Below are 12,629 nucleotides of genomic sequence, written 5' to 3'. Positions count from 1 at the left end.
TAAGAAAAAAAACAGGGCTTACTTTATAAAAGAAAATGTCTTTAATTCAAACTTATAAACACTGCCTGCCTATTTTACCTATTTGACTGACAAAATTACTAAAAGGTGATTTGTTTCCCAAAGTCTGCCTTTTAAAAAAAATAGTTCTTGCATCAAAAAGTCAAAGTACCAACAATAAATGTCATACAAGAGAAATCCAGAACCTGATACCTTCTGCCAAGTCTTCATTCAGTGGGTCTGTCTGAAAGGACCACCGTGTCATTTACCAGGCCAGGTCTAAGACCCTGCATTTAAAATAATAATAATAATAATAATAATAATAATAATAATAATAATTTATTATGGACATCAACAAATACCCAGAAATAAAATCCAAGCACCACGCTAAATAGTTGGAACCTGGTTCCAGGTTTATCCCGCCGCTGTCCGGTCTCTGTGCGGCTGCGTATCTGCGGGAAAGCAGTGATCTCCAGTTGAGAATAATGTGCCGCCAGACGAGGGCACGAAGCTGTGCCACACGGGTCCAGTGGCGGCTTTGTAGCTGCACGGGATGGGAACCCCTTGGTACAATCCGGGAACATACATTTATGATATATGCTGTGGGGGCTACAAGGGCAGTTTAGTTAAAAAAAAAAAAAAAAAAAAGGATGGATTTGCTAACTTACACAAATGAGAATATATGAGTATAGTGAGAGGGCCTGGAAATAAATATGAACTTTAGCCACAGGAAAATAAAAGGCATCAGACAGGCTCTTCTTCTTCTTTGAGTTTTAATTGCCGCTGGCAAACCTTAAACCTTACAACCTTAAATTTAAGTAATTAACTAGAAGATTGTCTACTTTCCACGATGTTTTTTTCCCCCAGCAGATTTCCCAATATAATATTGTGTTTTCCTCGATTTAGTACTGATATTAGAAACGCGGATTTGCCGGATGTAGTTTACTGGATGTCAAACGGGGCCTATCGTGGCGTCACGTCCACAGGAACCGTTTGTATTTCGCGCACGAAGCGGAGACCCGAAATTCCTCCAGGTAATCATTTAATGGCAGCGTGGTTGTGAGTAACCCCGTTCTCAGTTTGACACCATAGCTCGTTGACGTTTGTTATTGTCTCGCACATCGAGGATTTTCCAAGCGTGTCCGTGGGAGCGTTAACGCCTGTGAGACTCTCAGGGTTAATGTGAGCTAGCTAGCTAGCTAGCTTAGCAGGCTAACATAAGAACTAGTATTGTCTAATGTTGGATTTTCTTTCCTTTATTACTGGCAAATATAGCTCATTGACGTTTGTTATTGTCTCACACACCGATCGAGGATTCTCCAAGCGTGTCCGTGGGAGCGTTAACGTCTGAGAGACTCGCAAGGTTAATGTTATCTAGTTAGCTTAGCTAACATAGGGCTAGGCTAACATTAGGCTAACATAAGAACTAGTATTTTCTAATGTTAGATTCCCCCCACCCACCCCCTTGATTACTGGCAAAATATAGCTCCTAGATGCATTTCTCGGTTAACCAGCGTGTATTACTGAGCTGCACATGAAGCAAAGAGGGAATTGCTGAGCTCAGAAACATTCATAACCAAATAGTGCAGCGGAGCTAACAACCGGCAGAAACAAGGCGTGCCCGGCCGTTGCCGTGGCTTTGTCTCCAGCTGAAAGACGCTGCTCAGTCTGACAGCTCTCAGCGTAGCGTCTTTTCTCTGTGACTTGACGGTAAGGTTACCTCAGGCCCCTGCTCTACACACCTGGTTATTGACACGCAAGCTGCTGCCGCGCTCACGTTGAGGCAATTGGCAACCTAGTTAGCCAAAACTAAAGCAGTCTCACCCAACAGCCCTGCAATAAATCTACCTTCATGGAAGTTAGTGTTTTTGTTTTTGTCCATCGGTCCAAAACTCGAAGACATTTCATGTATGACAAAGAAAAGCACCAAGTTCTCATATTTGAGAAGCTAAAACAAGCAGTTTTTTGACATTTTTGCTTGCGGTTGCTTAAAAGATAAATTGATTATCCAAATAGTTACTGATTCATTCTCTTTTGATTGACCAATCGATTAATCGACTGAATCGTAGCAGCTGTAAGTGGGGCACGGTTTGTGATTTGCGTAGGGATCGCCATGTAACCGAGTCACAGCAGCATACACAGAGTACCAAAGACACACATGGGTTTAGTGTTGACTGGTGTTAGGTCTCAGTTTACTTTATCTGTTCTTTATCCCGTCAGGTTTAGAGAGTTTCACACTGAGCTGGCAACCATGGCACACCAATCAATGGAAATCATAGCAAAGGTTTTGGAGCAGTCGGCCAAGCTGGTGGAGGAGCAGGTGGATGCACAGCTGACCAAACTGAACGAGATGGATGAAGATGATTTGGAAAGACTGAAGGAGCGGCGATTAGAGGCACTTAAAAAAGCCCAGAAACAGAAGCAGGTACGTGGGATGTTGTATTTTAACGGATTTATACTCATTGTCTGATTCAGTGAATTGTACTATTTTACTGCATAAGACACCTAATGCAGATCAAATAATCTGGCCCCTTTAGTAAATGCACTTGTTATAGCAGTTATGTTGCAGCCTGCTACTTATTCAAGTAGTCATGGGATTTCTGGAATATTGTGTACTTATGAGGAGGGGGTTGTTAGATGATCTTAAATCAGAAAAGATCACAGGTCTGTTCCTGGCTTTTTTGTTATTTTTACAGAGCCATTCTGCAGATCAGTTTTTTTCCTTTCTAAAAATCATTCTTGTCAGAATAACAGCAAAGAAAAAATGTTATGGAAACCAGATTTGTAACAGAAAGTTTAGGAAAAACAATTGAATTTTACACAAGGACCATGGTTGGAACACTGGACTGATTTATAAACTAGCCACTACTCTGGAGTTTGTTTACACATCAGGAACCCAAGTGGATTTTTCATGGGGAAAATGTTTTCCTGCTGTTCACATCCCAAATCAGCCAAAAAAGACACTGCATGTCTCCATTGTACACGAATGTAAAAGCCAAGTTTTTCTGCTATTTGAGATCTCTTGTTCTGTTACTCATCTAAGTTCTCTCTTTTTAAGGAGTGGTTGTCTAAAGGCCATGGAGAGTACAGAGAAATCCCAAGTGAGAAAGATTTTTTCAGCGAGGTCAAGGATAGCAAAAATGTTGTCTGCCACTTCTACAGAAACTCCACCCTCAGGTAAGGCCTTAGCGAGTATTTTTTTATATCAATAAAGACCATAAAGACCTCTTCTACAAGTTCATTTCTTAGTAGCTACAGTATGCTGTCGTCACGCTGCTGAACGTGCCGCTCTTCTCTCTCATCTTCTTTCCCTTACATATAGATGTAAGATCCTCGATAAACATTTGGCCATCTTGGCAAAGAAGCATGTTGAGACCAAATTCATCAAACTGAATGCAGAAAAGGCCCCATTTCTGACGGAGAGGCTGCGGATCAAGGTTATTCCTACAATGGCTTTGCTGGCAGATGGAAAGACTAAGGACTATGTGGTTGGATTCACTGACCTGGGGAACACGGACGAGTTTCCCACAGAGATGCTTGAATGGAGACTTGGCTGTGCAGATGTTATTAACTACAGGTGAGACATAGGCTCCCTCCTTTTGTCTTTTAAGACCTGTATAGCCTGTGCTGTTAAAAACACTGTTATTCTACCCTAATTTTGACACTACCCCTTTTCTCCTGTCCCAGTGGTAACCTGAGGGAGCCCCCCACAGTGACGCAGAGATCGGGCACAAAGTTTACAAAAGTGGAGAAGAAAACCATCAGAGGGCGAGATTACGACTCAGATTCAGACTCTGGAGATGACTGAAAAGCATTGACAGTCGCCTGGTTTTCTCTCTCAGGGCTACCTCATTAAAAAAAAAAAAAAAAAAAAGTCAGGCAGACAGCCCGTTTTAATTTTTCTTCTCCCGTTCTCTCAGTATCTTACCTATTCATTACAAATTTCCAGATTTTAATTTTCCAGATTTTAAATCAAATTACTTTCTAACGTATTTAGCATTTTTGTTTCAGCCTTATTTAATGAAGTATGTGCCATGTTTTATATTTGAATAACTACATAATGGCATACATGCACTTCAAGAGAGGCTTTACATATCCAATTGTGGAGGATATGTTTCACTGCTTCAGTCATCTATCAGCTAGCTCTTAGCTTTATTGTATTGCTGTTGATTTTGTCTCTTTATTGGCTAAAACCTTAAAACGTTTGTCTAGAACAGGGGTGCGAACTCATCAGGGATGAAAGAGTTGACAAAAATGCAAACCCCTTGTCTGGGTGTCAAGTTTACATCCCTGCTTGGATTACAGGCGTGCTCATTTAGGTAGTTCTGTTTATTTAATGTGTTTCCTTGTAGCTGTGAGAATCTGATGTTAGAACAGAAACCATGATGCATGTGAGTGCCAAGATCAACTTTTCAAATTACATTTTCACAGACGACATTTCCTCGTAGCAAGAGTGTGACTTAACTAATGCAGACTTAATAAAAAGTATAAAAGGAATTTAAATAGCTGTGTTCCTGTGATTTTGTATTCCTCTTCTATAGAGCTGAATTTAGGGTACTTGCTAGAGATGGATGGGGGAAAAAAATGGATGTGGCAGCCACCGAGTTTCACACTAAGTATGCATGAAAATGCTGGATCCTAAAATTCTCATAACGCAAGACAATGTTTCTTTGTTACACCCTTTCTCCCTTGAAAATGCTTGTGAAATCGGTGGAGTGTCCCTTTAATGATGGCTCAAGCTTGCCTCACGTACACTTTGAAAAGCTATGTAAGACTGACAACATAAACTGCTTCACTGACGTAAATAATGTTAAATGCCCTGCACATTCAGATCTGTTTAGATTAAAGTTGAGTGGGCTCTGTGAGAGCACTAGAGTCGACAAACTTAAAAGAATTATAAAGATAAACAGTGAGCTGTCCTTCCTTACCAGGTGCAATAGGAACAGAAAGGGATTTGTCAGTCAAACACAGCCTGTAAACGCCAGCTTCAGCCGTGCACCGAATCAATACTACATGCTAATTGCAAGCAGGTTTTGAGTATGTAGTGTGTTTGGTGTGTTTTTTTTTTTTGCTGGAAAAGAGGACAAAGAGGTCAGTGTGCATACTAAAAAAAACCTTTGTTCTGAGTTTAATGTTGATGGACACTATTCTCCTACAATGCAATGGAAAAAGGAATTGGAAGAGTTTTCCACAGCTGGAAAACATTAAATATGTTTGTGGATGGTGGTGAAACCGCTCCAGAGACACTGCAGAAAACAAAGTAACTTGAGTTATTGGATAAACATTTTGAAAAAAAAAACTTTCGAATTACACTGCCAGTAAAACTTAAAAGTCCCCCTGATGGATAAGACGATAATGCTGATGGATGTGTAATATTACTATGTAGTAGGGAAGTGTGTCACAGCTGTAGTCCTGTAGAGGTCTGATTGTTAGAAAATATGTGAGAACACCTGTATGAGTGGACGCCTAGTGCGTAGGGCTTCTAAATTGGCTTCTGAGACAGTGACAGAGTTTGTCTCCACAAAAAAAATAAGTAAAAAGGATACAGGCTGCCTTTTATTTCACAAGGTCTTTAATTTGACTGTGTATGAGTCGTGTTTAATAAAGAATCCGAGCCATCGGCTGTGTCCAAATTGTCATGGAAAACACGTGGCAATTTTTCAATTGTAGCAGCTGTCTGTATGATCGATAGGCTGGTGTTTAAATTGGCATTTAGTGAATGGGTTCTGGATTTACTAAGTTTTTTACTGAGTACATCCAGAACCCCTTCAAACCTGAAACACATGGGGTTTTTATATTCAGCAAAAATATTCAGAAAAACCTGGTTATCTGGTATTCCTGCATCGTGAGACAGATCCCTTTTTTTGCTGAAGGCCTTGTGACAAAGTTTGATGACAACATTTCTCTTTTTAATCTGAAGACCTAAATCAAACAACTCAAAACACAATGCATACAGCTACCTTCAGGTAGTGGAATTAAGGCTGGCAGATATGGAGCACAGGGTTTTTTACATGATGTTTATGTACAACTGAATTATTAATTTGTTGAGAGCGGAGCTAAGATTCGATAGCCTTGGGGTCTACAGGTTGGAGGAGGCGCCGGACAATCAGCTCTCCGTTGCTGTTAATGTAGGTGTCGGCCATGTCATGTTCAGCAGGGAGTCCATAGGGAGTCTTCAGAGGCTGGATCCTGAATGAGCCGAGAAAGACAGGACAGAAGGGCAGGGAATTATCCAAAGAGTCTCTTTATGTGTCCCTTCAATAACCAGACAAATGCCCTCAATAGGCATTTGTTGAACGTTCTACACAGAAAGATAAATCCCCATGTGTAACTCAAGTCATCCGATTTTCACTTACTGCATCCTTTGATGGTTTACAGAAACTTAACAACCATAATTCTAAACAGGTGGGTCACCCCTTTTGGTACATTAATCTTACCTCACCAGGTGCTTGATAAATTTCAGCTGGCTATTGACTGCCGGTGTATTTTTGTGAATTACCGGGACATGCGCCTAAACAAAAGACAGAGAGGGGACAAAGTGTGAATACGCGTAAAAACGAAATAAATGTTCTCGGTGCCTCTCTATCTTGATGAAAGCGGTTTCTCCAGTCTACATTCCAGTGTTGAGGCACTGTCTATAATAATTATTAGGCTGCCAAATGCAATTATGCAAGAAGAGGAGAATAAAAATGGACGGAAATTTCATGACCAAAAGTTGATCGTAGACTACAAAGTGTTGTGTTGTAGGTGACTCACTTAGGCCTAGTTAATGCTTAAACATGCCCCAAAAAAGCATTTTATTAGAGCACATTTACCAAATGTCTTTAAAGTCTTGTATTTTACACAACTTTTCTTTATTTTTCCTCTTCCATTCTCAAACTATTTTCTTTATACTTTAAGTCACAACATAACAGCCAAACTAATATGTTGAACAGAACAAAAGCATTACCTTTTGAAGGCCCAGGTGTTTCACTATCTCTTTCTCCCAGTACGGTCGTCGCATCACACTTTTGACTCGATACACTATATGCAGTTTATGGGGTTGATCTGGATCACCCCCATATTTCTCATGTTCTTTTGATCTCTCGGCAAAAAGCTGCAAGGAAAAACAGAGCCTTCGAATACGGAGCAAACTTGCCGAAGTAATGGTCTAATCGTTTAAATATGGACCATGTGAGCACAATATATACTAAAATTAGTAAGGCTATTAAAAACTGATTTTGACACAAGGTACCTGTACAAGACGGGGCCAAAAGGTTAGGTAATAAAGAAGGACCCACTTTAGTTGGCATTGTATTTACGTTTTGTGAATTTCTTCACAAATTTGCACACAACATACAGCAGACATGGGCCTTTTGCCTTGATTTCTACCTCTTTTGGGATTCTTGCTTTGGAAAACTTGCTGCGTGCAGACACAAACCACGGACAAGGCAAAAGTGTGGCTTCGGTCAGGATCTGTAAACATAGGCAAACAGCGTCAAGACCAAGCTGAAAGCAAAGACATAGGCTAGTGAAAACGTTCTTTGATTCTGTCAGTATCGGCTGGAGTATTGGCCTGTTCAAGTTTGAAACATTTCAAAAATACATATGTACAGAGCGATGGTCTTACCTTGGTTGACAAGGCGCTCAAGCCGCGACGAACACCTGACATGCTTTCTCTTGGTTGAACCACTTACTCCACAGTGGCACTGACGTTACACGCCAAGGTTACGGCCCTGCCCCAACCTCAAAAACAAGCGTATGGCTCAAACCTAGCTAAACGTTGAGAAGTAAACCCGCAAATGTAACTGCCCTCATGTCATACGTGCCGACTTCACACGTTCAACATCAGTTCAGGAGCTGAAAAAAACAACAACGGTGGAATAGGTTGTTCACGTTGGAGTCGTCCTCCATGGATATCCCCCACCGGAAGTGTCGAGGGGTTACTGTGAAAATGCACCGATAGGTCAAGTATTACTTGAATAATGTTCCTAGAAATTTTATTTGATATTTCAAAAAGGGAGAATAAACTATTTAAATCGATAAGATGTTAGTAAAGTATAGGTAACTCCGCTGTATGTTTTTTTTTTGTTTGTTTGTTGAAAATGTAACCATCTAACTTCCGCGCACTAGTGTGCAGCAGTACGTTTCTCCGGGACTTATTTTTGTGGCGCACTCGTGAAGTTAAAAAGTAAGTGGGAAGGCAGTCCCATTTCTGTCTATTAAAAAAACAAAAACAAATGGTTGACAGAACAATGGCACAGAATCATGTGTCGGGGATGGAGACGTCCGCCATCTCCGTCCTGAAACGGGCGGTCGAGCTGGACCAGAGCAGCCGCTTCCAGGAGTCTCTAGTCTGCTACCAGGAGGGCATCCAGCTGCTCATGGACGTCTTGAAAGGTCTCTGTCTCCCTCTGCCATACATAGTTACAGCAGTATCAAAACGAAGACGCGGGGCGTCACTTTTTCTTGTTTCCTCTCGTCCTGCCAGCAGCCGTGAAAGACGACTCGAAGAGAGGGCACTACAGAGAGAAGATAGAGGGCTACATGGACAGAGCCGAGCAGATCAAAGCTCATGTGAGCCAGATGAAAGAAGGTAGTTATCACCAGTCTGCCTTAAACAGGACCGCATCTTCCCGCTGTGGGTCCCTTGGTTTAACACAAATGAATGTAGGAATTTTATTTTTTAATATTAAGCATGTAAAAAAAATGTAAATAATAATAATAATGATGATGACAGGACTGCTTATGGTGTCCCCTACGCGTACCAATCCCCTGGGAGGGGAAAAAAGAAGTCATAATAAAAAAGACAAAAATCTGCATATTAAATCTAGTTGCAGGCATTTAAATGGATGGTTAAAAAGAACTTTAAATGAATTAAAGCCGCCTTCCTCAGGGAGTGTGTGCTGGTGTATGCTTATATTGCACAAGCCAATATTTATTGTATATTTTTTATTTTTAACCATCCACTTGATTGCCTGGATGATGCCCATGGATGAGGGCATATTGTCCCTTCTTAAAATGATTATATATCTTGTAAATACTGAGGGCCCATCTAAGAGGAAGACACGACAAGGCTATAGCAGGTAAATTCGGCCCTAAAGTGACTGAAGGATGGGATTTGACTGTTGCAGGCTGTTGTCCGTTCCACCTCTAATTTTTATTTTGTTTCCCCTGTCCCGTGAGATGGGAAGTACCACGAGCAGACTAGAATATCAGAGGATGCTACCGGTTATAGCTATGAGGCTCTGTTCAAGCCATACATCAGCAATACACTCACAGAGGTCTGGGTGGAGGACCCATACATACGGCACACCCACCAAGTAAGATCTTTGTTCAAATTAATTGTTTTGTCTGACCAGCATTCAAACATTGTCTGACAACATACAATGATAAAATACATTAATGCTGCCGCACCACATATTTGAGAAGCTGTGACCAGCTAGTGTTTAGCATTCTAAGGGATAAATGATTTATCGTTTATCAGAATTTTCACTGATTAATTTTCAGTAATTTGGCCAACAACTAATCAACTGATTGATCAGGACGGTCTGATTTCATTACCTCTTCTTTCAGCCTTCACATTGTAAAAACACCAACTTGTATTCTTTTGCATGAATACGGATTGCGAGGTGTTACAACTCATAAATATGAATTAACAGCATTTAAAGAAAAGAATTGATTAAGACAGCTCTTTCTTCAACTAAAGTCAGTTCTTGTAGTCCACTTATATTCAAACTATGAGTCATTTAACTGGTTATTTTCAAAGTCAAAAAGGTCTGTTATCAGTCTTTGAAAAAATACATAATCAGCCATAAACAATCATGAGATTCAGTCTAGTCCTCATTTAAAAGTTACAAGACAGATCTCATGATTGTTACTTCTGAAATGCTTCTGAATGCGATAACCCAATAACCTGTCTTGTAACTCTTGAAACTGACAAACTTGTCCAATTACATTAGCTAATTATAAAAAAAAAAGACTTGAATCGCTTAAAATGATTTATGAGATTTTAAATCATAGATGAGTTTGGTATAAAATCAGCGTAGACTGACCTCTGGCAGTTGGTTTTCTCGTATCACACAACTAAACAACACATTGTGTGCCTTGACATTTTGAATTTGCTCAGCCTTTTCATTTTTACAGTGAACAAAGCACTTTGCACCTTTGTTTTGATGATTAATAGCCTAACACTCAGAGTTTTAGCCTCATCAAAACTGTACCAAACTTGCTCTATCATGTCAAACATGCCCCTCGCCCCTTCTCTCTACCACAGTTGTACAACTTCGTGCGGTTCTGTGAGATGCTGCTAAAAGCGTCCTGCAAGGTGAAAAGGATCCATCTCCTCACTTCACAGGATGAAGTAGGTTCTTTAACTATCTAAAGACTGTGCAGCAGCCACAGCAGCCTCTCCTCGTCAGTTTATGCTCTCGTTTCACTGCCTTCGTCCTGTCCTGCAGGCAGACAGCAGCCAACAGAGCAGCGCTTTGGCCGAGCTGAAAGAGAGTCTCAGCGCTCAGGGAGTGACTCTGGATCTGCAGTACTCCTCCACTATCCATGACAGGGAGATTAGGTACAGTGGAATATTTTCTTCATTTGCAGCAGCTTCATTGTCATATAGTACGAGGGCTTTCATACTAAAACAGCATTCTTTATAGCTTGATTATTTTTTCAAAAGGTGGGATTATTTTTTTGAAAGGAAATCCTTACTGCAATATATAGTGTTAGTCTCACATTAGCCCCCCTTTTCCCATAACTGTGGCTTTATTTTGTGGCAGTAATGTAGGCTTAACTTTGTTTTTAGGTTTGACACTGGGTGGATCATAAAGATAGGGAGAGGGCTGGATTACTTCAAGAGACCTAAGGTGAGGTTTCATACTTAATAGTAATCAATCCCTTAATCAATGCCATTGTTCAGAACTGTGGTGCTGAATGTCTGTGAATCAACATGTCGAGTTCTGCTCGTAAAAAAATGTTCATTATGTCCTACAGGGCCGATTCTCTATTGGATATTGTGACTATGACCTCAGGCAGTGTCAGGAGACCACTGTAGACATTTTTCACACCAAACACACGAAAACACTATGAGATTCTTGAAGCTTAAATTACCTTTTTTTCTTACTCAAGGGACTTAATTTGCTTACCTGCCTCCAAAACGCACGTACACATCTGCTGTGTTGACGGATTTGCCTTCACATATGCATGTGATTGGCCTCAACAAGTGTGCAACTGAAAAACGTTTGTCAGAGGTGTTATAATCTGCTTCTTGTAACACTGGTGTGTCTTAAATTTCAACCAATTGTATGAGTAAATATTCTATTTTTCTGATGGGTATCTTTCCTCATCACTTTTAAGGACACTTTTCTATGACCCTCTTGCGTTTTTTATTTACTTTAAATTTCTTCTGTAAGCATGGTGGTCTACAGTGAAGATGCCTTTTAGGGTGTCATACTGCCATCTGGTGGAAAAATTAATTAATTGTGTATTAAATCATATTAAAAGTGCTTTTATAATGTCATACAGTGTCTCTGTGTTTTTCTTTTTATCACATTTTCACCATCTTTTGAGCTTGTCCAGTTACTTTATATTCAGTGTGGTGCATTCAAAATATATAGTTCAAAATAAATACATACATGCAAAAGTTAACAATAGAAACAAGTCTTGCAGAACTAGTAACTGTAACCCTATTTTGGGTATTTTGGTAGCTACCATAGTTTATGGTATATAGTTGAATATACTTATTTTTTTAGTAAGTGGACCTCGAGTTGAGATTTTCATTGTTTTTTTATATGTTGTGTTTTTGTTTGTCAAAGTACTATTTCCAATTTACTAAAGATCCTCAAATTGTGGCCAATTAACTCGCCTGTTGTGAAGCTTTTGACCACATCACATGGTCTTGATCAGCAGACTGAGTTGTCATGGAACCCTAGAGGGTCAAACTTTCCATAATTGTGAGAAGCGATGGAGTTTCACATTGCTTGAATAGTACATGAGCACAGCCTCTCACTGAGTTTTACCCCAAATCGACAGAACCTCATTTCAGCTGCAGCTTTATTCGGTAGGCCCCGACATACAACTATTATTTTTATTCGGTCACGCCTTTACAAAACAGTTTCTGCAGCTGTTCGCTCAAGGTGCACGCCTTCAGAAACTGCCTGGGGATAGTTGGCGATCTAGTGGTTCGAAAAGCGTAGTTTATATATTAACAGATAATATGACTGTTGGATTCCTGGCATTCATGAAAGGCCCACACAGTGATATCTACTGTAGTTAATGGGTAAAATATACTCTCTTAAATGTCATGTGAACCTATATCTCTGAGTATTTGACTGTACGGGAAAAGTCAATTGGCTGTGGTAGCAGTGATTTGTGTCTCAACTCCCAGGCTCCCTTGCTGGTATGAGTCCAATATGAATCCAATGAAAATTTAACAACAAAAATATTGTCCCAAAACAAAGATTCATGGGAAAATACTGTATTCCCTCGTAAAATATTAATGGGAATTGTTTGTTTGAATGAATGGTAACCCACGTGAGTTCAAACGGTGCTGTGATCGGATTATCTATCGGCCTTAATCTCGATATGCACAGGCCTCATCTGGGCTCCGAGAGGAATAAATTATAATCCATCAGGAAACCACATGATCCAGAGAC

The 12,629-nt window shown here is 40.2% G+C and overlaps 3 protein-coding genes across 8 annotated transcripts; 2 read left to right on the top strand and 1 right to left on the bottom strand.

Moving 5' to 3' along the window:
• Positions 1 to 920: 920 nt before the first annotated feature.
• txndc9 (thioredoxin domain containing 9) lies at positions 921 to 4,500 on the top strand. 5 transcript variants are annotated; one of them, XM_040147616.1, is made up of 5 exons: positions 921 to 1,031; positions 2,218 to 2,422; positions 3,056 to 3,174; positions 3,320 to 3,574; positions 3,685 to 4,500. In XM_040147616.1, the coding sequence occupies exons 2-5, from the start codon at positions 2,249 to 2,251 to the stop codon at positions 3,803 to 3,805; spliced, it is 669 nt and encodes a 222-aa protein (XP_040003550.1). In that variant the 5' UTR covers positions 921 to 1,031; positions 2,218 to 2,248; the 3' UTR covers positions 3,806 to 4,500. The 5 variants fall into 5 exon arrangements, with proteins under 5 accessions (XP_040003550.1, XP_040003549.1, XP_040003551.1 ...); XM_040147615.1 differs by lacking the exon at positions 921 to 1,031 and adding an exon at positions 1,039 to 1,056; XM_040147617.1 differs by lacking the exon at positions 921 to 1,031 and adding an exon at positions 1,048 to 1,159.
• Positions 4,501 to 5,551: 1,051 nt separating this feature from the next.
• mrpl30 (mitochondrial ribosomal protein L30) lies at positions 5,552 to 7,950 on the bottom strand. Its single transcript, XM_040149286.1, has 5 exons — positions 7,607 to 7,950; positions 7,369 to 7,452; positions 6,947 to 7,093; positions 6,435 to 6,508; positions 5,552 to 6,186 (listed from the first exon to the last, which is right to left on the bottom strand). The coding sequence occupies exons 1-5, from the start codon at positions 7,646 to 7,648 to the stop codon at positions 6,054 to 6,056; spliced, it is 480 nt and encodes a 159-aa protein (XP_040005220.1). The 5' UTR covers positions 7,649 to 7,950; the 3' UTR covers positions 5,552 to 6,053.
• Positions 7,913 to 11,485, top strand: mitd1 (MIT, microtubule interacting and transport, domain containing 1). 2 transcript variants are annotated; one of them, XM_040149285.1, is made up of 7 exons: positions 7,913 to 8,376; positions 8,471 to 8,572; positions 9,163 to 9,299; positions 10,253 to 10,339; positions 10,437 to 10,549; positions 10,781 to 10,841; positions 10,969 to 11,485. In XM_040149285.1, the coding sequence occupies exons 1-7, from the start codon at positions 8,217 to 8,219 to the stop codon at positions 11,062 to 11,064; spliced, it is 756 nt and encodes a 251-aa protein (XP_040005219.1). In that variant the 5' UTR covers positions 7,913 to 8,216; the 3' UTR covers positions 11,065 to 11,485. The 2 variants fall into 2 exon arrangements, with proteins under 2 accessions (XP_040005219.1, XP_040005218.1); XM_040149284.1 differs by having other exon boundaries at positions 8,468 to 8,572.
• The last annotated feature ends 1,144 nt before the right edge of the window (positions 11,486 to 12,629 follow it).

Source organism: Xiphias gladius, chromosome 16 (assembly GCF_016859285.1).
Source record: "Xiphias gladius isolate SHS-SW01 ecotype Sanya breed wild chromosome 16, ASM1685928v1, whole genome shotgun sequence".
Lineage (NCBI taxonomy): Eukaryota > Metazoa > Chordata > Actinopteri > Istiophoriformes > Xiphiidae > Xiphias > Xiphias gladius.
Note: the sequence above shows the minus strand (reverse complement) of the source record. Positions and strands in the feature narration are given on the sequence as shown.

Excerpts from the sequence above, each read along its gene's own strand:
- mitd1 (XM_040149284.1), top strand. The coding sequence starts at position 8,217 with ATGGTTGACAGAACAATGGCACAGAATCATGTGTCGGGGATGGAGACG. Across the intron at positions 10,340-10,436 it reads TCCTCACTTCACAGGATGAA|GCAGACAGCAGCCAACAGAG; the intron begins GTAGGTTCTTTA and ends CCTGTCCTGCAG. Across the intron at positions 10,842-10,968 it reads ATTACTTCAAGAGACCTAAG|GGCCGATTCTCTATTGGATA; the intron begins GTGAGGTTTCAT and ends TATGTCCTACAG.
- mrpl30 (XM_040149286.1), bottom strand. The coding sequence starts at position 7,648 with ATGTCAGGTGTTCGTCGCGGCTTGAGCGCCTTGTCAACCAAG. Across the intron at positions 6,509-6,946 it reads AACACCTGGGCCTTCAAAAG|GCGCATGTCCCGGTAATTCA; the intron begins GTAATGCTTTTG and ends TCTTTTGTTTAG. Across the intron at positions 6,187-6,434 it reads TTTATCAAGCACCTGGTGAG|GATCCAGCCTCTGAAGACTC; the intron begins GTAAGATTAATG and ends CGGCTCATTCAG.
- txndc9 (XM_040147615.1), top strand. Across the intron at positions 2,423-3,055 it reads AAGCCCAGAAACAGAAGCAG|GAGTGGTTGTCTAAAGGCCA; the intron begins GTACGTGGGATG and ends TCTCTTTTTAAG. Across the intron at positions 3,175-3,319 it reads TACAGAAACTCCACCCTCAG|ATGTAAGATCCTCGATAAAC; the intron begins GTAAGGCCTTAG and ends CCTTACATATAG.